The 24,926-nt window shown below is 38.4% G+C and overlaps 1 protein-coding gene across 9 annotated transcripts in view; it reads right to left on the bottom strand.

The window, feature by feature from the left end:
- Nucleotides 1-24,926, bottom strand: part of PAX3 (paired box 3) — a 117,488-nt gene that overhangs the window by 82,941 nt on the left and 9,621 nt on the right. For 5 of the 9 annotated variants that reach the window (XM_090053055.1, XM_090053060.1, XM_090053059.1 and 2 more), the window contains 2 exons: nt 24,756-24,885; nt 24,190-24,324 (listed from right to left, as the gene is read on the bottom strand). In XM_090053055.1, coding sequence (XP_089909181.1) covers nt 24,190-24,324; nt 24,756-24,885 — 265 coding nt within the window. The remainder of the gene's footprint in view (nt 1-24,189; nt 24,325-24,755; nt 24,886-24,926) is intronic. The other 4 variants (XM_090053056.1, XM_090053061.1, XM_090053063.1 and 1 more) reach the window with 1 other exon arrangement.

The raw sequence follows: 24,926 nt of genomic DNA on the forward strand, positions 1-24,926 counted from the left end.
TATTTGAAAGGACATTAACAGCATAGTCATATGGAGCACTGCCAGGAAAATGGCTTAGAATACACAGCCTGGTTTCTCAAATTGTCCAGTTTGTATAACAAATGCATAGTTTTTATTAGGAATTTAAAAAATATTTGTAATGTTGTGTGACTTTAACAGGTTTTGACAGCAAGCCCTTTGAGTTGAAAAGGAAAAGTTTCTCAAAATATATTTCCCTTTATTCATGTTTTTACTGTAATAGCTAATAATAGTAGCTCTAGTTTTTTCTTGAATAGTTATGAATGGCTTCTTTCAGGACAAATATATGAGTTTTCTCTGAATGAACAACATACTAGGATAGATTCATCTGTAGTGTAAATTCACTGAAGTGGGCAGATCTATTATATACCCAAAACACTATTATATATATATTTTTATACAAATGGTTTATTAGATATTATTTAATTTAGGCATTAGATACAAAAGTTAAATGGATGGGTTAATTTCAGGACAGAAATTATATGGAACATTTCATAAGGGCTGCAGTGTGTGGTACCAGTAGAGTCAGTCGACTAATCATTAAATGCAACTCCTAGCCTTGAATATGTATTAAAAATTGTATTTTACCACTTCATAATGAAAATGATATAACAATGATCAAGGTCTCTCAATGTTTTAATGTGAAACACATGCCTTTTTTCATTCTATAAATTGTCTTACACTGTTACACAGAACAACAAGGAATCTTTAAACCTCAACCAGTACCCACTAGACAAAAGTGGGAGGGGGGGAAAGACAAAAGAAAAACTTAGAGGGGGAAAAAATCCTATAACAGAATTCTGAACTTGGCAATGTATTACATACATGACTTCCCTTAGGAAAGTATCTTAAATCGTTCCATTGTTCAAATTATACTGAACTGATCTGCAATGCCAGATTCCAATCTCTGCTATGCTATTTGGAAAGCCAAGGGAGTTTCAACAAATGAGTTATTTTGACTTTACCTTGGCATTACTGAGACCTGATTTTGGCCCTCATTAATTTTGCACTATGACATTACCCCTCTAATTCCTGCCAGCTGCTTAAAAGATATCTTTGTAGAAGTATAAATTTTTGATGCTTCAGTCAATTTCTTTAATGGTTCAGAAGAACAAGAATATTTCACTGATGTCCTGAACTTTCTTAGTTGCCTCCTCGTAATCAACCAAATCTTATATAAAAGAGCTTCAGAGGAGGTCTCTTACATCTTTTCAGCCAGCAATGTATAGTAACTAGGAAAGGAGTTGACCGTAATAATAAATATAATGAAATACTGGACCTGATCTTGCATTATTTACACATTTTATCTTCCAAGGAATTCAGTGGGTAATTCAATAGACATAAATGGGCTCAAGACATCTCAAGTATCCAATTAATAAAAATTTAGCACACATCTGACAATTCTCCAAACATTTACTTTATTTCCGGATCTGTTAAGGAACGTGGCATGTACACTATAGACCATGAATAGGAAACACTGCATTCTTGATGTTAAACAGCAGTATATGAAGAAAACACTAGGGGCTTGAACCTGCTCTCCCTTAAGATAATGAGTAAATTACCAGACATTTAAATGGAAAAAGTGTCTTACAGATGGGGATATTGAGGCATGGTGACTTGTCTTCAAACAGCAGGTCAGTGGCAATTCTGGGAACAGAACCTATTGTCTTGTTCCTAATCCTACAGTGCATTAAGGAAAACAAACCACTAATAATTACTTTCCATTGCACATGCATGTGTGTGTGCGCATGCACGTGCATGCAGACCTATATGTGTATGTTGTTAGTTACAATTAATATCTGACAGTATGTTGTGCATTCGCATTAAAAACTTCTGTCACCAAATATCAAGTTTAAAAATCATATGTGGAAACTGCTTGCAAGAGTTTCATATACTCTGTGTAAAAGGGAAACAATAATGTCTTTTTCTTCTTTTCCCCCAAGACAAGTCCTTAAAAGCAGCTGAAGCAAACCAAAAGCTTCCACGCCAGCCACAAAGTCTGAGGAAGTCAAATAAAATGGAACCAGGATCCCAATAACACTTTTCTTTCAGTTAAAGTTTGAAAATCAGAGCACAGCTGACAAGGTTTTAACCAAAGAGAAGCACAGCCTCCTTTGCCCTTCTGTATCTGTATATTTTTTCATTCTTTTGCTTTATATTTTAAAATTAGAGACAATAAAATGGACTGCAATTGGTTAATTCTAGTCTGGCTTTCAGATGTTTGAAATAAGTAATTTTCTGTCATCCTTTAAAATTGACCAACCAAAACATACTAATAGGTAATAGTGTTTTTCATTTGAAATAAATATTGTAAAATAAAATCCATAAAGCTGACTCAGAAATGTTCACTTTCATGCAAACATAATTACAGTTAGCATCGAAAGGTGCAAATAACCATTAAAGTCTTATCTCTGATATGAACCACCAACCCTCCTCCTATTTTTTTAAATAGTAATTTTCTAAAACACATTACTCTGTTTTACTGGTTTAGCAACAAAGTTTCCGTTAGCTGACTAATGTCAATCTGGGTAAGGTAAAGCCTTCATCTGAAATACTGACATACAGTTGCATGTACCAGCATTTAGATTAAAAATGAGACACATGCAAAATGTGACTATAGTTAAATGTCCTAGTAATAGGTACACAAGGAACAGGATTATGCAGAAAGAAACTGCACTTATGGTAAAAACCATGTGCAGCATTCCAGAATTATGATGCCATTGAAACAAAAAACAATACAACATGACACAAAACAGGATTTCAGTGATGCTGTATTGCCAGATCATTCATAATGTTTTTATACACCACTAAGTTGAAAACTCCCATTGAAAGAAATGGGTATTTTAAGTGTGGCTTGACTGGGTTATCAGGACAGAGAGAGAAACAAAATTCCTGTCCCACCATGCAAGAGTATTGAAAACATGCTAATGATGCAAAGCACCATGAATATATAAAATAAGAGAAATACACTTAAATTCTTTAAGGATAGTCTCAACTGCTGTATACTTTTCTCATCAGGTGGAGTGTGAGGGAGAGAGGGGAAGTTAACATTGAAAACCTATCTATGACTTTGTCTTGTAGCCAATTACCTAGAATCACAAACATCACTCAGCTCAGCCAATGTTCATGTACCAACCTGGCAAGAAGACAGTGTATAAAGTGGTCTTTGTCATGACTATCATACCTTTGAGCATGGGGCATGACCTGTGAGTGTCCATTTGATATCCATGTCCATATTCCATATTCATCCCTGGGTTATCCCACTTTTCTACAATGTCAAGCCAAGCCAAGCCAAGCCAAGCCAAGGGTAGTGCAGAGCAACCCTGCTTCAAGAGGAGCATCAGCAGAGAAGTTTCTTAGAGCATCATGATAGACAGGGAGTACATGCATGTCTGCCAATCAGATCTCTTAAAGAGGTATAGCTTCATCCCTCTCATAGGATATACAAACCTACACCATTAGGTAGATTTACATGAGGACACATGGGCCAAAACAAGTTTGGCTCTGAGTCTCCAAATCATTCAGTTAGCTCCTAAATCTATAAAGGTATGACCCAAAATCCCTAGGTTAGAACAACTCTGAACTCTGTAGCTCAAAGCCAAGAGTTCTATAAGCAGTTATGCATGCCCTGTATTTAGGTCTTTTATTTATGCATTCCTTAAATGAGCAGTTATTTAACTAAGCCATCTAAGGGCAGGCTGTACAAAACCTTAATTGATGAGCCTGGTTTGTTGCACAATGAATCCAGAGGCCCACAATCACTCTGAGACAAAACACAGCAGACACTGCACACTAGAAAAGGTACTTACAAGCAATGCACTTCTCTTTATTCCTGAGGTATTTGTAGCACATTCTACAGACCCAGAGCATTAATATAGAGGACTTTTCTCTCCCGCTGTTTAGAAATGCTGTACAGAGCTCAGTACAGTACTGAAACCTTCCCCTACCACAACAACATACCTGGAATTACTGCTACCACCTAACTTTACCATGCCTGCTGCGTGGCCTGCTATCCTCCTTCAGTAGTCCTAAAACTGCCTGTTGTGTGTTGCCAGGGAAGCTGGAGTGTCTGCTGAGGTTCAAGCAGATTTGAAAATGGAGACTGCTCTATATTGCAACCTCCAGTTTATCACACTTTGACCCGTTCATCATACTACAGAATAACTGGTTGCTCCCCCCAGTCTCAGCTAGTTTTTGGCCAGCCATATTCAGTTTCTTTTGTAAACACTTATACATGCTTTATGCAAGTTATTTGGTATTGCCATGTTTATATATGCCCTTAAATTAATAACGGAAGTTAAACTGAGCTGCTGTTTCCACTCAATTCTAATTTATGCAAGTCACCACAAAATATACCTCTGATATATTTAAGACCTCAAAAACTACACACTATCAAAAATCTTCCAGAATTAGCATAATTTTCTCAACATCTTGCAGAATTCTTTGCATCTGTTAAAATTTCAAATAATTGATTTTCCCACACCTGTACCTGTACAATTTGTGCAAGTTTCACAAACATGTAGATAAACACACAGGGTACATACCAGCACTACATTTAAATCAACTTAACCAGTGTTAGGTTGATTTAAATACCCAATCATGCAGGCATTCAGAGGGTTAAATTCAGCTAAAAAAATGGTACGGCCAATCTATGTTAGTGCATCTCAGAAAGTACACTAACTTAGATCAAGAAAGGGTTAACCTGATCACACATATGCCTGCACATGTTCATAAAATGCCTTCTACCCAGAGCTGGGAAACCCAGAGGCTCGCCCCAGTCCCCGGGCTGTGCTATTCTTTCTCCTATCCTTCTTACCTTAAACTATTTTTAACCTCCCTCCCCCTTACTGCCACAGACCCACTCCCACTCCAAGTTACTTATATCAGGCTTCCCATGCCGGTCTCCCAGAAGTAGCAAACAGCTGCACAAGCTACTCCTGGCAGTGGCAGACTGTAGTATGTGCCACTCCCAGTCTAGATTTAGATGGCTTAAAGTAAGCTGCCTAAATCTACACTGGGTGCAGTGAATGCTATTTTGCACCCATAGGCTAGTGACAAAAGTTACACATAAACCAGTTTAAGTGATCAGAGCTGTGTTTAAACCTGTAACAGAACAGAAGTTCAATGCACATAAACCAGTTTCAAAATGGCTGAAACTGGTCTAAGATTAACCTGATTAAATGTAGAAACTTAACTGATTTGGGTCAAACTGGTTTATGAAACTTCTATCCCAGACCGCTTCCTGGTTCAAGTTAAATCCGAGTCCCCCAGCATGCTTTCCAGTCCAGGGCTAGACTGGGCTATCTGATCCAGAGAGCAGGGTTCGCCCTACCCCTCTGCTCCCTAGCTGAAGCAGTGCAGCTCTGCTAGGGAGTGTACCACCCTAGCTAAAGCAGTGAGGGCTGGCTCACTGCCCCATCCCCAAGGCAAACCCCAGCTAGGGCCACGAAGGTGGTTAAACTCACCTTCCCCAGAGTACAGAGCTGCCCTGCCCTGCTGGCTTACTTAGTGCTGGGCTACAAATCCCAGGGGCACCTGGAAGCAAGAAGAGGAAATGATGAGCTGTGGAGTCCTGTTGCTCTGATGCTGGACTGCAAATCCCAGAGACCTCAGGGGCAGCAGGAAGAGTAAGCAAACACACCACCCAGGCTGTGTTTGTAATTTTCAGTCTATAATTGTTCAGAAAAAGAACTATTCTTATTAAAGCTTTTATGAATTCAATGCTACTACCTTCTCCCTGATCCACCCAGGCAAAGCACAGTCTGGGGTCTGGCCATGCCCCTGCTTCTCCAGCAGGGAGTGGGGAAAAACCTTGGAGCAGCTGGCAAGTGTGCTCTAGCACCCCCAGCTTCTGGCTGCATTTCCTGAATCAAAAGTGAATGTGTGATTATTTGCTTATCGGTTCTAACTCGACAGCTTGGGCTAATTGGCAAAATCTGAATCAATTCAGCCTTGGGCTTTTGACTGTCTGTACTTAACTGTAGTTTACTTACAACCCAGCCCTGTTAAAATACAAAAATAACATTCTTGGATTGATTATGTATAATCAGTTGAATTATTATTATTATCATATAACACATTGCCTCAGATGGATGACTAGACCCGAACCTACAATATATGAATAATTTCCATTAATGAGCAGTGCAGGTAGCCTACCTGAGTTTCTCTCTACTGGGTGCATGTTTTGAAAATACTGGACATACTCATCTGTGCTGATGAGCTAATGCACAGTAGAATGTCTACTGTGTATTAAGCATCAGAAAAAAATCACAGAAAAAATCTGCCTTTGCTACTGCACATTAGTACAGCTACTGTACCTTTATCTAGTACCTCACATTAGAGGTACTAAACTTAATGCACAGGCACATTAATTAATATGTAGATGCAGCCACTGTCCCTTTGGTACCATCCTATGCATCCTCAAGACAAAAAGTAATTTTTCTGAAGTATCTTTATGTAATAGTGATAAAAAAGCACTTAGCAGGATAGTTTTATAACCTCTAAAGGGGTTACCAACTTCACCATGGGCAGATAAATCCACAATACAAGCACCTTAATTTCAACACAGCCTCTTGTCTTGAAGGAGAAAGATGCCAATGCCTGGCATAAACAGCTCTTCCTGTCTTACCTCCAGAAAACCTGTCAGCTAAGAAAGACCCTAGCTACTTTCTACTGTGGGCCTTTGAAGTTCTTCCTTGGCTGACTGATGCTCGCCCATACAGAACTAGAAGAAAAGAGTTCTATTATGCTGCTCCTTCCACCAAGTGTATTATTCTCCAGACAAAAGGTTTCTAGCCTAAATTTTAAACTCACCTCTTTTGAGGGCATGAGTTCTAAACCAAAAAACTTGAGTTGCTTTAAAAAAAAAAAAAGACAGCCTTTCCACAGTCCATCTACTGTGCTTGATTGTTTTTGTGTTTCTTTTTATAGACAAACACCACAGACTCATAGAAGTTCACAAAAGAATATACAATCTATTCGCAAATGCAAGATTTATGCCTATTACACATTTTCCAGTGTTCTGTCGACTTTAGTTTTAAAAGGGAAACATATCAGTCAGAGATACCAATAGGTCTCAGTTGTCACCCAGCAAATATCTGTTTCTATGCAAAGACATGTACTAAATATAGCAATTTTTAACTATTTGCAAAATCTAGAGTTTCTTGTAATAGCAGTGGTGTGGTAGGTCAGGACTGAGATGCAGTACCAGGGCAATGAGGTTAAGCAATAAGTATGCACAGCCCTGCTTGCTCTATACCCAGTTCTAATCAGTATTCTACTCTCATGCTCAAGAATGCTGAAATTCACAAGTTTCCTCCAATTTTGTCTTTTAACAGGGAAGGAAACCCTAGGGCCCGATCCAAAGCCCATTAAGGACAAAGGGAACTTTTCTATAACACTTTAATATAAAACTTTGAATCAGACCCATGAAAGTTCAGCTATCTGAGAATGCTGCTAAAAGAATATTTACTTCATTGTTTAAAAAAATGTATTCATTTAAAAAAAATTACTGCAGTAAAACCTTTTAGTCTATGCCTCTGAAAGCCAACAAAAGCTAGAAATACCCAGTTTCTCTGAGAATCAGGCCCTGTGTCTGAACACTGGAATCAGGTTGAACACCCAAAAACGAAGCAAACAGAATTAGTAAACAAATATTCTTGCCCCATTGAGGTCTTGGGCTTTCCTGATTCCCAACCCTGCATTCAAACCACTCAATGCCTACTGAAACAGCTATGTGAATATTTAAAATGAAAAAGAGCAGAATATATAATAAATACAACAGATAAAAAAGGAAGTTAATTGTTATCTCTAGTTAATGCATGGAATCTATATAGTTCCACAAAGAAATATACATGCTGTCGAACAGACAATATTTTAAAGGTTGGCTGAATACTTACGTTGTGTGAGCATAAATTAACTTTTAAACAAATATACTTTGACTGTGTTTATGCCTCCTTTCTCTCAATTTTCTGTGACTATTCTACCAAAAGAGCCCCTTACACAGAAGAGTAAGTCTAAACAGAATATTCAGGACTATAACATTTGTACTCGTGAGAGTAACAGTAACACCCATTCAGAGCACTTAAACGTATTGCGGGTCCAAGTAGAACAGCTCAGATTTCAGCCGTCAAACATCTGCTCACAAACAAACTTTGGGCTAAGAATGATTTGCATATATTTTTCCACAACATTTTTTTAACAGATTTGACAGTTATAGCACCTTTGTAAGCATTCCTTAAACAGGGCAGAAGACAAAATTATACATTATGAATTGCCATGTTCTTACAACTACATTTGTGGCCCAGCGTTTTAGTTTGTTATGTTAATGTTAATGGTATTAGCCAATTGTCAAAATCTACCAGCTGGAGTTATGTTTAAAGTATAAGTAAAAAAAAAAAAATCAGAGGCACCTTAAGAGTAGCACTCACCTGTTGCACTTAACCAGCTGTTGTTAGCTCTATTACTGCTATTGCAATTTGCATGTGCAGTATTGATCCTCATGTTCATGCTCGTCTGCCCCTTCATAAAAGATTTTGCAGAAACACCACATTCCAAATTAGATTGGTAGCTGCAAAGTTCAGGACACGAGCTGTTATTCCATATAGAAAGGCAACAGATCTAAAGCCCAGATGGAAAGATTTGGAATTTCTTTTACTTCAATCTTAATGTAAAATTTGGCTGGAATAATAATAAACTTTTCATCTATCAGTCCCAAAACACTTTACAGGAAGGAAAACAGAGGTACGGAGAGACAAAATGTTTTGCTAAGGATCAGGCAGCTGGTTTGTGGGGTGTTGAGATCTGGCTAAAAACAAACACTTGTGTGATTGTGAGGAGAGGAGGCATTTTGCCAAGGCACAGGAGCAATGCTTTTCTCTAATTATAAGCAATGAGGAGCTGTACAAATGAAGTTCTACATAGGTATTAAAGTCCAATCTAAAAGTCACCTATTGTGTGGCACTCTTGATTATGTTTTCTTCATAATACAGAGAGCAAAGCTATCTCTTTTCTTATCTCCAGCCTTGATTATTTCAAAACTTCCGATTGGAGAAACATTGAAAAAGCACATATAAACTTTCCATGAAAGCACAAAAAAACCAAGGACTTGTTCAGTAACATTCTCCCCCTGAATTGACACAACACAAAACCTACTGTGCCACCACATCTGCAGTATAAATATATACTCTTCTAAATGTAAAGGTACGGCACCTAAAACGTGACCCATGCTACTGAAGTTTTTTCATTCACCTAGCTTCATTAACTAACTCACTCACAACAGGATAGATGCTGGTAAACAGTAAGTTAAATAATCCCTGGCATTGCAAGGAAACACTTTTTAAAAACAAGCTCCGTGGCTAAAATGGGAAGAGCCTACACAGTAAAGAGCACTCTCTTTTCTGTGATATAGAACTCTTAATTCTGGCTACTTTCAATTTTGGGGTTTTTTGCTAGCCAAGGAACAAATGTAAATTAATCTCATTCCAAGTCAGTGCGTCTTTCCTTCACTGTGCTGGAAATATGTGAGCTCAATTACCAGTCCATTCTCCGATTAGGAAGACTGGTTTAAAACCTAAAGCGTCCTTGTCTGTACTTTGGAGACCTTCCACTTCTCATCTCTACTAGTTTGTTTGTATGAATTTTTGATGTTTCCTTCCCTTGAAGCAGTGGTTGGTGACTAAATATAGCACTTTTTATAAATCAGATCTGTTCCCTTATGTGCAGTTACTCACACCTGCTTGCTTTATTAACCAAAGTATTTACTCGGTTTAATTTATTAAGGTTGCAAGCCTAACACATTTATGGAAAAGTGAGTTGGCTACCATTGTACTTCCCTCAAATTCACGAGGAACGTTATGTTAAGTTCTTGTTGCGGGGCTAAATGTGATTCCCAGTGCCATTCACTGAGCCCCACTGAAGACTGAGGTTGCATACGGGTAGACGGGGTATTGTTCAGCCTGCAGAACCGTTGCACGTATACAGAGTCAAGTCATGGTTTGTTTTCACGTTGTTCCTAAGTCACTCTTGTGGTGACACTAGGTGAAATATTTGTTCTATCCACTGACTTTTGCCTGTCCATCTTGTCAGTGGATGGAACAAATATTTCTCTTTTCAGTAGATATAGCCTAATAACTCTTCCTAGCTTGCCTCATGGAAAAAGTGCAACTACTCCACCCAATGTCCTTTTAAATGTTTTTCCTTGGCTACCTACCTCTTAGACTGCTGGCGAAAAATCCACCATTTAGGAAATTCCCTGGACATCTTAGAGATATGGTCTGACTTCTTTTCCAAAATTAAAATTGTTTTGCTGTTTAGGAAGGGGGGCGGAAACACCAATCCTCAAGGAAGAGCACTCCTCTCCTCAGAATCATGACTGACTTCTACCCAGGGATAGTCCAGGACTGTGGGCTACTCGGCCGTTACAGACGTTGACATATTACACCGATTCAGGAGCTTCCGAGGGTTACCAGCTACAAAGACTTTTTGACAGAATCAAGCCCTGTATAGAGGCTTTCAAAAGCACAATTCTTTTCTAAAAAGTGACTGTGCATGTAGCACTTTTTATTAATCAGATCTGTTCCCTACATGCGGTTAGTCACGCCTGCTTCCTTTATTAACTAAAATATTTACAACATGTAATTTGTTAACATTGCAAAACTAACACATTTATAGGAACATGAGTTGGCTACCATCCTACTTCCCTCAAACTTAAGAGAAATGTTAAATTCCTGTTGCAGGGCTAAATTTGATTCCCAGTTACATTCACTGAGTCTTCAACCCACTGAAGACCATGAGGTTGCATGCGGGTAACAGGGGCACTGTTTGCCCTGCAGAATCGTTACATGTATACAGAGCGAAGTAAAGAAAAGAAACAAAATGGCTGCCACATACAGCCATTTCATATAGAATGTGAAGGTCTTGAGGGTTTACCATACTGTCTGCAATTTGGTTTTTACTCTTATTCAGTAGATAGTAGCAGGCAAGCAAGGCAGTAAAGAACAAGAAGGGCTTGAAAAAAATATGTGACCCATTATAGCATGTGGAATAACTGGTTAGACAATGCACAACCTCTAATGGAATATTTAAAAAGTAGCCCTCTGTTATTCCACATATAACCCAAAAGTCAAGAGGACTTTTTTGCCTGATCTCACTGATTTCAAAGGGAGCAAAATTAAGTCCTATAAACTGTATTTTCAAGGGGATGGGCTCAACAATTTAACAGTTTTTTCTAACTGTAATAACTACTGTATAATCCTATATCAATGAATCACAAAATCATTTGATTCATAAATGTAATCTTCTACTCTTTGTTACTTATCAGTTTAAAAAAATACATGCAAGTAGTCAACAAAACTACACACACACAAAATATACATTGCACACCACAAGAGAATATTAAAATGCATCAAGTCTTTCTCTTCACTGAACTGCAGAGGAGTTGCAGCCCCTACTTTAAGATATTGAAATATAAAGGTCTGATCACATCTCCCCTCAGTAATTCTTGCAAATTCTTACTCATGTAAGACTCTCCCTATGCCTGGGGATATTTGTGCCTGAACATTTGCAAAGAACAATTTTTCCAAAAGATATCATATTTACCCAAAGAACCATGTCTACTCATGTAAATAATTCCTAATCAACCTAGTTCAGTAAGACTACTTTAATAAGTAATAATTGAATGAATTAAGTTTGCAGGATTAGGCCCCAAATAGGTTAGCAGTCATTCGAAACTATGCAGTTATACAGGGAGAGGCTGGAGGGTTTCATTTACTCCATCATCACTCCACTGATTTTCCTGAAGTTACTCCTGATTTATACTAATTTAAATGAGATCATAACTGTTCCCTGAGGTATTTGCAAATGCTCACAAGAATTCACAAATTTGATATAGGAGATATAAACACTTAGTTTCTTAGTAAAAGTGCAAAAATAGCAAGCCACAATTTTTCACATATTTACTTTAGCTAAATATTTGCCATTTGTTCAGAAAACATTTTGCCTCTTCTCTCTTCTGCAAAAACCCTCTTTGATGAAACTCACAGCTTAATTTGTTTTCCGTTTATCAATAGAAGCACAAATTATAGTCGATTTATGAGTATATTTTTTCATTCAACTCAGTTGGTAAGTATTTTATTAACAGCCATCAGTACACTATTGCTACTTGATTTTTTTTAACAACTATGTTCTACAAGCTCAAGCAGCCTTGAAGAGGGTGGAATTATTGGAAAGGCATTTTCAGCAAAAGGGCCTCCTGTGATGGAATCACTTTTCACTTCCTTTAGTCTAATAGAGTCTGAGTCTGAAGAATATCATGCAAATTCTACTTATTTCTCAATGTGGGTGTTTAAGATGAGGACAGTGGTAATACTGATAGGAGAAAAAAGAACTGTTTTGTCTAATTTGGTTACATTTAAAATTTGGTGTTACATACCTAATTGTGTAGGGTAATTTTAATAAAGCAGAATAAGTCATTTACTAATGAGCTAGAAAAACTGAAACAGTTGTTGTTTTTCTGGGTTAGGCTCTTAGGGCCATGTCCTGCTTCAGTTGGCATGAGCAGTCCTACTCACATGAGTACGGTGAGTGGAATTTGATTGATGTTGAATAAGTTGCTTGGAACTGAAATGTCAGGTAAAAATGGCTTATTTCTCATGTAATGCAAATCACAGTGGTCTATGGGACAACATATCTGATAAAGAAATTACTGTATAGCCATTTATGGATTTGAACATCCCAGTGACAAAAACCCTTAAGAGAAGACCCATATATGGACTTACGACTGGTTATAAGCATTGGTCATGTTTAGCAGAAATTTCACTCTCAGATAAAAATTCAGGAAAACAAGCAATTAAAACTTAGAACGTGTCACTGATTTTATCATGCAGTAATTCACTAAAATGAACAATTTAGGCATACTGACTTTTTAAGAAATTTTAGACCATCGATATTTTGAATAACATTAATCATAAAACTGAAGCAAAATGTCTTCAGAAGAAAAGTTATTTGCAAACTGTTCATAAAGAGCTCAAGAGGTATGCAAATAAGAAAAAAAAGTATTTGTAACACTGTGAATAAAAATCTAAAAATTTTATACTATATCTCTTAACTATAGCACTTGAGTTCTTCCTACATAGCCTTAATTCAATTCAATTCAATTCAGTCCAATTTATTAAGGATTCTGGCTAAATGCCATCCTCCCAAAAACGACATAACACAGATATGACCATACTATAAATAAGTTCAAACAAAGTAACCAAACTACAAATATTATACTAAAATAGAGCCCGCCAACATAAAAACATTATTAATATAACTATCGTAGTACATCAAGACATGAATCTATAATATTGTTTTATGTAGATCCACAATTAAGACAATAAAATTGAATCTAATGTTGAAATGTATTACTCATATCAGCAATAAAGGGTATTTAACTCTAATTGCCTCAGCCTTATAAGCAAAAATTGCAAGACAGTTTACTAAATTCGGATCTGTTGCTGTAAAAGCTAGATTAATGGCTCTCTATTTGAAAAATGTATCAGTTTCTTCAAAAAAGGTAATAAATAGGTTCTCCTTATGTCATGATATAAAGAACATTCTAAAGCATAGCAGACAGACTCAGCAACGTCTTTTAGTCCTTGGAATGGAAAATCTACATCCAGCCGGAACAGCTGTGGACATCTGTTTGGTCCTGAGTCTAGTCAAAGAGGATCGTCATTTATTATTGAGATCAAGCTGTAAATACCTTTCTTCCCCACAATCTAATTTCCAAAGTGTATATAAAGGGGCAATAGGAGTAGCACTAGACACTGCGAAATCATTCTGTCTGGCAATATCTCTCATCCTCTGGAAAACAGGAACATTTTCTACAGGGGGAAAAAAATCTTTCATTATCTTTGTGATAGCATCCCATCCGAGAAAGTGCAAAAGTATGGGACAGAAAAGCTAACCAGGGTGAGTGAAGAGGAGGAGAATTATTCGTATTGTCTGTGTAATATAATTTAAGCAGATGAAATGGTAAAAAGGGCAGGATTTTAAACCAAAATCCCACTATTATAATAATATTAGTTAAAATAGAATCCATTCCTGTCTCTAATCTCAAAAAAGATGCAGGAGTTGAGGGAGGAAGAGCCAGAAGAGCCCTAAGAAACTTGTTCTGAGGTATGTCTACATCATTACTAGCAGCATAACCCCATACTTCAGCAACATATAAGATCTGAGAGGTAACTTTGGCTTTATATGCAAATATAGGAGCTTAGACTGATCATCCTGCTGTGGTTTCATTAAATTTCTTTTTAGTCACAGCCGATTGTGCTGCCTTATGTTTAACTGACTGAATATGATGTTTCCGTGGTGGAGAGGCTGTGAATAACACACCCAAATACCTACAGGTTTTGACCGACATAACTTCAATAAGAGTAAGGTAAGGGATTAGGTAGCCCATGCTCACCACCTTTTTATCTAAAGAATCTCAAAATCTGCAATTTAGTTGAAACTCCATAGCATAATTCTAAACCAATAAAACACATCCAGACTGTACCTTGTATACAATGTTGTGTTTATGTTAAGGATGTGACAGCATGTATTTTACTATTCCCATAATAAATACAGCTATATGTTATACAACTGGGAATCATTTATCCTCAAAGACTACATCCTGCTTACTTTTCAGCATAGATTTGGGAAGGGACAGCACGTGTTCTCACTGAAAACAGTACATAAATTAGTGCACCGTTTTTACATTAAGGGCCCAATCCCGAAAAGCAATGTATTTCATAAACTCTCATTGCCTTCTGCAGAAACTGTGGTCTCTTTTAGGATCAGGTCCTCATTTGTCTATCACATAGTTTGACATAAAAAAGACCTTTCCCTCTTTTGTTTTCCTTTAAAACTTATCCAAAAGAAAGATTATGTACAATGAAACTAAGTTCATTAAAACTCAATCACTAAATATCTTTTTGCTTTGCACTCTAAAATTATATTGCTTTTACAATAAAAATATAAACTCATACCAATATATATTTAACTATAAACAGAAAATAGACAAGATTGTCTATATAATGCCTATGCTCTACACAGTGTTAAATACGGAATCCATTCAATTTCACGTCATGAAAGACAGTTTGGTCATTAATCTATAAGGTTTTAGAAGCAAAGAAGGATTTTCCAAGACAGATAAATTGAAATGATCCTGCTTTGATCTCTGAGGTTAAGAATCAGTTACAATAGAAGATGAACAACAAGGGGCAGAGCTACTGGCCTTTTTATGTGTGACAGTGGTATCAGCAAACAACTACTTAATCAATATTTGGCCAGGGACACTGAAAACTTCCTTTTCAAATTTTAATTCCTAGTTGTAAAACAACTGCAGACTAACCTGTGAGCTAGGACATTAAACTGACTGCTTAATTGCCTTTTGCTATCTTGTTAGTTATATATGTACATTCTTACAAGTTCTTCAATCTCTACTTACCAGAATAAATAAATGGCCTGTCATAGACTGCATCAAACTAAATATTCCTAGCATATGACAGTCCACACTGATTGTTTTAATTTCATTTTGTTTTACTTTTTCTCTTGCAACAGTGATTGAAACCAAATCAGTTTAACAGCATGGGGCAGCAGTACTTCAGGGCAAATTAAGTAAAATTATGCACCACATTGCACTGAAGTCTCATGGTGAGTTCTGTTCCTGTACATCACTTTTCTCAGCAAAAGGCACTTATCTTCTGAGAGGAAACTTGGAAGTATATAAAACTTGTATTTATTTTGTTTTCTCAGTACTCATGCATGTTTGTTACCTAGAATTTAAAGTGACACTTACATGGACAAATTCACATGGACTAGATTGGTCTGATTTATTGCTTAGTGTTTCACTCAATTTCTTCTTAAATTAACCAGAGAGCACTTTGTAGTTCTGCTTCATTTCCCAATGCAGTTTTATTATGTAGCCCTGGGGACCGTTGATAATTTATCACTATCAACTTTATTTGCTTCTCTCTTCCAAACACTTATGCCAGCTCTGATAGATAAGTAAATCTAAGACAAAAATAAATCTTCTCCTTGCAAATATTAGATTAAAAATAATAAATTTGAATAGATATAACATACATAATCATTTACAATTGCTAAATCAATCTAAGATTTTCCATCAACTTAGATTTTTTTCTATAAAGTTGAATTTAAAGTTTGTAGTTTCTATTAACAGAATAGAACAAGCACTAAACCACATGAATAACTTTACACACGAGTAGAATCTTTGAATGGGGCAGCTCAGTTACTCACATATGACCTTGTTTACAGAACTGGAGCCTTAGGATCCAATTCTGTAAATCCTTATGATGCCCTAAACCTGAATATTTCACAGGTGCTGGATTAAAAAAGAGTCCAATCCTTAGTGTTACACATTTCCCGCAAAAGCACAGGATTTTACAACCAATATCCACATGATGTAATCCACAGACATATCAACAAAGTAAGATTTTACATGGAAAATCTTGGCCCCGCTGAAATCAATGGAAATATATGCATTGACTTCAATATGTATACTATGTAAGACTAGTCCAATATTAATTAATATTTATAGTGGAATCAACACTGATGCAAATGTTAATAGCTTCTTTTGGTGACCTAGGATAATAGTTTTTACTGCATCAGTTGAAACACAAATTTGTTATCTAATATTTACTAATTCAAAAATGAGTCTTGTTTTAAACATACTTATCCTGACAAGCTGGCAGTTATATCAAAAGGACTTCCCTCTGATTACGATCAGGTGCTTTTAAAGGTAGTCAGTTTTTAAGGTGTTGAAGTAAATTAAAATTAGAATTAATCAAATATTCGTTTAAAAAAGGGAGATTATAGACTTGTTTTTATTTCAAAGAACCATTTCAAAAGGAGATCATTTTCTCTCCTTAGCTTTAAATATAGTATCATTATTTATGTTCCACTATTGGCCTGTGATGACTGGGATATCTATCATTCTTTGAAAATGTTTACTGCTCATCTGACCTTCAAGAAAGTAATCTGTGGGACTGATCCTAGGAGGTGTGAAACACTATCAACTCTTAAGCTGAGGACACTCAGCCCATTTCTGAAAATACTCAGGACCTTTCATGATCAAGCTTTAATGTAGTTGTTGGTCCATTATCAGCATCTGTATCATAACAGTATGTAAAAACCCTATGCAAGGGACTGAACAAGACAGGACATAGAATAATATAGTCCTTACAGGTAAAGTCCTATCATTTGATTAGACTGTAATTTGATTAGACTTTTCTTCTGTATTTTTACAGTGCCTAACACAATGGAATCTTAAACTATGAGGGGGCTCCTTAATGCTACCGAAATACAAATAATAAATAATATTATTAAAAAATTATCTCCCAGGGGTTAAATAAAGCAGTGCTTACTAATTTTTAATCAAGAAAATAATCTGTATTTTCTTGTCACTTCAACAGTTTAAGCACAGCAACTCAAAGTTAATTACTCAAGTTTAATCGTTCAAGCTGCCAGTGATAAAATATTTAAAGTACTATTGGGAAATTCCACATTCAAGAAAATAATTGCCAGCAGTCACAGTCTTCTTAATTGTGTAAATGATTCTTTATTGGGAGCAGTTAAAGCAAATATGTAGAGTGCTTTTCAGCTGTAGGTCAGAAAACATTTTACAGAAGTGGATAAGGATTACTTTCTGAGCTTTCTGGATAGGGAAAAATTAAGCAAATAGCTGATCTGCCCCAGGTCACAGATCCACAAATAGAAACTCACCAGCTTCCTTTTGGTCCCATGTTCTAACCAATGAACCACACTGCCTCCATAATAAATGGAGATGTTCAAATTGCTACTTGTCTGCTGTATATAAATCCTCCTCTTTGATAAATTAATTGTATTAATTTAACAGACTAAAAATAACCTATTGAAGGATGTCTACCACACAAAATCAAAACATCAGATAGCCTATCTAGCCTGTGCTACCCTTTAGATCATGTGCAACCACTTCAAAGTCCATGTATCAAGTCAGTAATTGTAACATTGCATCTAAATATTTAAGCTAGAGGCTGGTAGTCGCGTGTCCCATTTACAGGCAGCATCTGTCCTCTAATTCCATTACAGTACAAAGCAAAAATGTTTCCCAAAACTCACAAACAGGAAAAGCATCGCACAGCTATAGAAGCAGCAGCAGCCTGAGCTTTCTAGTTACTGAGCGGGGCTTTTGTGTTAAGATCTTTCTTTTCTTTAAACTCCCCCCACAAAAATAGGGGTGGTTGCAGAAACTGCACTAATGTGAGCCTCAGGCCAAAAAAGAAGTGGGAGGGGAGGGCTTGGTCCAAGATGAAAGTAAGAAGGAAATAAAGAAGGCAATTTAGTCTGCTTTAGCCTGAATTGCTCTCTCAGTGAAGCCAAGAGTAGAAGGCTGGGATGAGTAGGGCTCTTTTGGAACAGTGCGCATGACTAGGGAGGAATCCATTGTGACCATGCCTGAGGCCAATTCCACTGAGTTGGGGAACAGAGGGTCCCATTTAAGCAGTGAGCAGGCGGTGTTACTCAGCGCAGCAGCAGCACAGTACCCTCAACCAGTGCAGACCTGCTCCTGATCCAGCCTTGAGAAGCAGCTCTATAACCCATCATTTTGATCATTAAAAAGCACCAACTTTCCCTAGGAAAACAACAGCCATCTTGTGAAGTGGAGAAGCTACCAAATTAAAAAACATATCATGCAATACATAGCTTCAAAAGTTATGTGCAATTCCCTTTTATATGTTATTTATTCTAAAAATATCCCCTGATGTGCCATATAAAGGCACAGACAAGCTTCTCTTTGGTACTCTTTATTTATGGGTTAGTCATTTATTAGAACACTATAATGTGAACATACACACACGATAATATACTGATGGCTATGCCACTCTCTAAAGCTAAGCCTTTCTCTAAACATGTATCAGTAGCAATAAGGGGGATGATCTGAGGATAAATTAAGAAAAAAGATCTAGGTCTAGCAATGTAGATTGCTATAAGTGGATAGATGTATTTTCAGAGATACAGAAAACTCTAAAAATATATTAATACATCTAGAAGTGCAAATATACCTAGATGTAGATATAATCTATCACAAAATTACAGATATATATTTACATACATACATTTATCTCAACGATAAATTCCAGAGTCATAATATACTTTATTTATCCCACACTTTTGGCCTTTTCATCTAAATTCTTCCCACTAATCCAGTGCTGCTAGGTCTACTAACATCACAAATTTCTAGGCAATTTTATATTGCTGCCATTAAAAACAAAAATGTTGTTTCTTTCCTTCCAAGGAATTCTGTCCAACATAAATTATACATGTCTGAGGTTCAAGATGGGTAATACTCAGTCCAGGATCAGTAATAAGTGATATATTTGATATAATGTAATAGAAGGAGTTGAGTTATGCCTTTCAGAAAGGAAAAATGTCTAACTCTCCAGCAGGTTGCATCACTTGCTTGTATAGTCCTCTTTTAGGTTATTTTAGAAGTTTCTGTAAACTTCTGTAAACTTATACTTCTTTTAGAAGTATAAGTATGTCCCTTATACTTTTTCTATCCTTCTGAGCCTGCACATAAAGGGTTAAGGCAGCCTTGCTCTATAGAGCAAGAGCTATGAATGACAGTAGCATATATAAAGCCTCTCTGAAAGATTTCGAAGAGACATTTTCTATAAAGCATATGCTCTACCCTACTTGATAATGTGATGCAGTAGAACAATTTTATCTGCAACTCTTTGGGGTGACCTGAACAAACAACTTGTGGTTTTACAACTTCTGAGCATCACACCCAAATTCACTGCAATAAAACCTACCTACCTCATCACCACGTCTGTATCCACAGTCCTGGGTCAGGCCAAATCCTAATCATCTTCCTCAAAGTAATCAGATTCAAGACAGCAATGCTTACAATCCCACAAAACAAGGATACTTTTAAACTACTACACTGAAGTAACTGGGAGCTTTCACAACTACTTAAATGGGAGAAAGATCAGACCTTGTTTGAATAAAAACAACAGCATTTGACCTGATGTTTTTAACCTTAAATACAGATTGTGGATGAAATCCAACCTTCTCTGATGTCAAGGACAGTTAAAGCAGAACTTTGTTTCTGGCTAAACATATGAAATTGAATATATATCCTACAGTTTTCATATGTTATATTCTGTTATATTTCGTTCTTCTTGAGCAGCCTCTTTCTCTTGCTGTGGCATTTCAGCTATGTGGGTATTAATATTAGGCAGAGAATACTAACAAGGCAGAAGAGAAGGTGTTATTGTAAAGAGTTACTGGGCATGTCTACACCTGCATTAATGCGCCATTTAGTGCATGTAATAACAGGTACTAACTTAATGAGACGTAATTAGCACTACTGTGCAGAATCACCAGCATACGTTTTTTAGGTGACATGAATGCGCAGTAGACTCTACTGCGTATTAGCACATTAGGACAGCTTTCACCATGCTGTGCTAATGTGCAGTAGAATTAGTCTACTGCTTCTAGCATCTCATGTAGATGCATCCACTTGCTACTAAACCTCACCAGGAATTACTGTTAAGAGACAGTTTTTGAAAGCCTGATCTTCCCAGTGATTTTTTGTGCTCCATCTTGTGTCCAAACAACTGTAAATTTGCTATCCACCTAAGAGGGAAAAATGGGACTTTTTTCACTGGGATCTCAAGTTGCTCAGGGATTAATATCTTTCAAGAGTTATACAACACCCCCACAGAACCAGGGTGGATTTGATTTAAATTGAATCAAGTTAAATTTTGATTAAAATCATGATTTAAATCACTGGTCAGAAAGCCTCTATTTAATCATTTTCTACAAAAAGTACATTCTTGTTGTTTGATATCCTTTATTCATTTAACTTCTTGAAACTTTGCACTTTTAGAGAAACGTAAGGGCTTGACTGTGTGTACACAAACTTGCAGAGAAACAATACGGATGATGGATGGGTAATCATATCTGTTATCTCTCATCTCCATATACTGCTGATAACAAGGATGTTGTCGCTGTAAACAACAACCTCCCTATGCCTGAAGAAGGTGTCGGTGCAGAAAAGTTTGAAAAGAACAATTTTTTCCAACTATTTAGTTGATCTAATAAAAAATATCACATCTACCCAAAGAACTATGATCACTGGAGAAACAAATCCACAGTTCGAGAACTGAAACTAAGCATCACAGGAATGCTTAATGGGATCTTCTAGACTGAGCACTGAGTCCCATTGGGTTGAGTAGTTGTCTTTAATCTTTACTAATCTATAGAGGAGCCTCTTGGAATCCCATAAGATTGGGCCCCTAATATAGTCCATGGCCTGTTGTGACCTATTGATAAATTTTCTAAAAAGATTACATGAATATATGGTCTCAAATAGTATATAATTAGACATTATAATCCCTATTCCATGATGATATTTTGAGCTTTAACATATCTTAAATTAAACCTATATTTATATAAGTTATTTTTAATAAAAGCATCTTAACAAAAAATAAAAATATGCTTAAATAAAAAATATGATTTAAATAACAAATCAGATTTTTTTTAAATTGTTGATTTTTATCTACCCTGCACAAAACCAGGGCAGCCTATAAAAAAACTAATAGTAATTATTTTGCCAATATTGAATATTAACATTGATGATAAAATGCTCTTGTGAATATTTCCTTTCCTGAAAAATCTGAGTTTCCTTTGAGATTCATGGCATTAATGCTTCTTAGCATCACTGAAATTTTAGCTTATGTCAACATTGGGACTAGAATCCAAGCACTAAACAGCAGACGGGATCCCCAAGAGTATTTTCAAGTTGGAGTTGAGGATTGGGACATTTTGATTTTTTTCTTTTAATTTATTTTTTATTTTTTGCCCTTTTTTGATCTGATAGTGACTTCCATCCGTTTAGGTGTTGTTCAGTACATCAGGGATATTATCCAGGTTTCCAACTGTATCTTTTTATTCTCAGTGACTCAGCAATTAAATAGTCTGGACATACTGGGCAAGATGTTTTAAAATGACTAGTGATTTGCATACTCCATTTTTAGATGCTCAACTCATGATACTTTAAAGAGTTTGAGAGGTGCGGACTTGACACTTCCTGAAAACTGAACATTTGAAAATGTCTCAAAGTGGGCACTCAAAAATACAAGCTATCCCCCAGAAAGTAATGATTTTTTTAAGGGTTGGCCATTAATTTTAGCCATTGTTTCCTTAGTCCATCCCCTTCTCTGACATACAAGTTCCTTCAACTGTAGGAATTACAGAGTGAAATTTTGTGTCCTCTCTTATGAAGAAGGTCAGATTAGTAGTTCCTTCTGGCCTACTTGCAGCATTTTCTCTTCGGTGTGTATATTTTTATAGGCACACATACACACACATACTGAAGATGTAGCTTCTCAGAAAGCCCTAGTAACACTGAGTTGGAAACTGAGTTTGGGGTTTGTTTTGTTTTTGTTTTTACAATACAGGGGGATACTATAGTTTTAAAGAATGGTTTCAGTTGTCTTTCTTGAATGGCAGTCGGCATCTCTAGACGTCTAGAAATGCTAGAAACATTTTGTAGGTGAAAATAGCCACTTTTTCCACGGTGGAGAGTCCATAAAACTGCTTGGAGCATCACTATTGGGGCTCATTGAATAATTCATCCCTCATTGCAAGCCCATAATGTCTTTTCTCGGCCTTTTGTGGGGCTGTTTTCTCTTCTTTTCTCCTTGAATTATAAAAAGGTTGCCTTCTTTTGTTCACATCAAGCTGCTGCTCGCTGAAGCTTTGTCTGTGCAAAGCTAAAGTGTGAGTTTCAATGGACTCTCCCCTCTTTGTTTTCCAAGTTCATCTCCAAGTGTAGATTGTGTATAGAAGGCCTTCTTTGTAAAAGCTGGAAAAGTTGTACAAATGTTTGACCAGCTCATTTGGTACTTTTGTCTCCTCTTCTTCAGCGTTTCTGCATGTGCAGGGCAAGCTCTGGAGGAGGAGGGCTAGGAACTTCTAGCAACAAGTACCACAGCACTGGCAATAGCCTGTCTATCTCTGCACCAAACCCAGGCCTGGAAAACCTGCAAGGAGCTGTGGCCATCCCTTTTCTCTGGCTTAGGTTGCCTATTTCATTTCATTTATTTCCCAGCCAGCAACACAGGCTTTCCACTGGGCCATGGTAAAAATGAATGAAATTACAACGAATGCGAATCTTAGGTCATGAAACCACGGTTGTATTTTTCTCAAGCCAAAATTCCCATTTGTTTTTAGACTTCTTGTTTGGTTGAGTTTTATTTATTTATTTATTTATTTAAGGTTCCTCTTCCCCAGCCTCAGCTCCCCCTAGCTGTTTCTGTCTCCTCTGAGTGCCTGTTAGAAATGTGGAGCTGAAACAGCCCTAGCAGATACAATAAGAGCTTTCTAAAATCACAGAAAATGGGACCACTATGCAAAACTGTAAGGGAAGGAAATTATGAGACCCACTTGGACATTGTACAGGCTGTTGCTTTTATCAGCCCAGGGGCTGCTCCTCTGATGTTTATTCAGGCAAAGACTCTCCCTGGAGTCAGGATGACAGGATTCAGCCTCTCCCATGGAGAGAGACTCTGTCCCTTTTTTAAATCTTTTCAGTTTACATGCTGACAGCCTCCCGCAGCTCTCTGGTTTAAGCACATGGTGGGATCAGTGCACATGCAGGATATTCTTTCCTCTTACCTTTGCATTCACACCTGCCTCCAGACTCAGCCTGAGTGATAAGGAAATCCCCATCCCCTCCATGCCGGAGACAACCAGACAGAGTCACTAGCAAAACCCTGGGCGTGCTGGTAGCCAAGGCTCACAGGCTCCTGGGGATCTACAGCAAGGTTGGGGGACTCCAAAGCCTGCTGAGGACGCGGGCCGGATCTCGGAGGGGGGGGCCAGCTGTCTGAGCTGCTCCCCGCTCCCCTCAGCTCTCCCGGCGGCTGCGCGTCCAAGGCGCTGCGGCTCAGGGGGATCCCCGGCGGGGTCTCCGCTCGGGACCCCTCAGCTCCGCCGCCTGCGGCGCTCTGCGCTTGGCAGCAGTGGCACTGCCCGCCGAGAGGCGCCCGGCGTGGTGCCCTGGAGGTCCCGTCCCGGGCGCCTGCTCGGCCCCGGCCCCGGCCCCGGCCCCGCGCCTGCGGGGGGCGGCAGTACCTCGCTCGCTCAGGATGCCGTCGATGCTGTGCTTGGCCTTCTTCTCGCTCTCCTCCACCTCCTTCCTCTCCAGTTCCGCCTCCTCCTCCTCGCCTTTCCCAAACTTGCTTCGCAAAATGCGGCTGATGGAGCTCACTTCAAGGAGGGAACCGCAGAGCTGTAAAGGCTGGGGAGGCCGCTGGGATCCCCCCGCCGCCCCGCCGCCAGCCTGGGGAGCGCCGGGCCCGGGCCGGGCCGAGGAGCAGCAGCCCCCGCGCAGTGCGGTGCCCCGCGTCCTCATCCCCGGCGCCCAAAGGGGGGGGGGGGCAGAGATGCAGCTGCTTTTTGTTTTACTGCTCATGTTAGTTAAAACCAAAGCGGCCCAGCACAGCACAGGGGTCCCCGGTCCTGCCGCAGCTCCCGGCAGGGGAGCAGGGCCCCTGCTGTCCCCGCTTAGGAGCTCTGGTTAACCTCCTTCCCTTCCCAGCGGCTCCCAGGCTGATCCCGCAGTCGCACCCCGCAGAGGGAGGGAAGGGGGCGCTTCGACCAATAGCCCCGCGCGGGGCAGTGGGGCTGGAGCCCGGTACCTGAGGGGACCGTGTTGCGGTCGCAGACCCCGTCCTTGAGCAGCTTGTCCCGGATCTCCCAGCTGAACATGCCCGCGTTCTCCCGCTTGTACTCCTCGATTTTCTTCTCTACGTCCGGCGTCGTCACCTGCTTTAATAGAGACAAAGCAGGCAGGCACCGAGTTTGCAGGG

Source organism: Crocodylus siamensis, chromosome 6 (genome assembly GCF_052110815.1).
Source record: "Crocodylus siamensis isolate JL-2025a chromosome 6, ASM5211081v1, whole genome shotgun sequence".
Classification (NCBI taxonomy): Eukaryota; Metazoa; Chordata; order Crocodylia; family Crocodylidae; genus Crocodylus; species Crocodylus siamensis.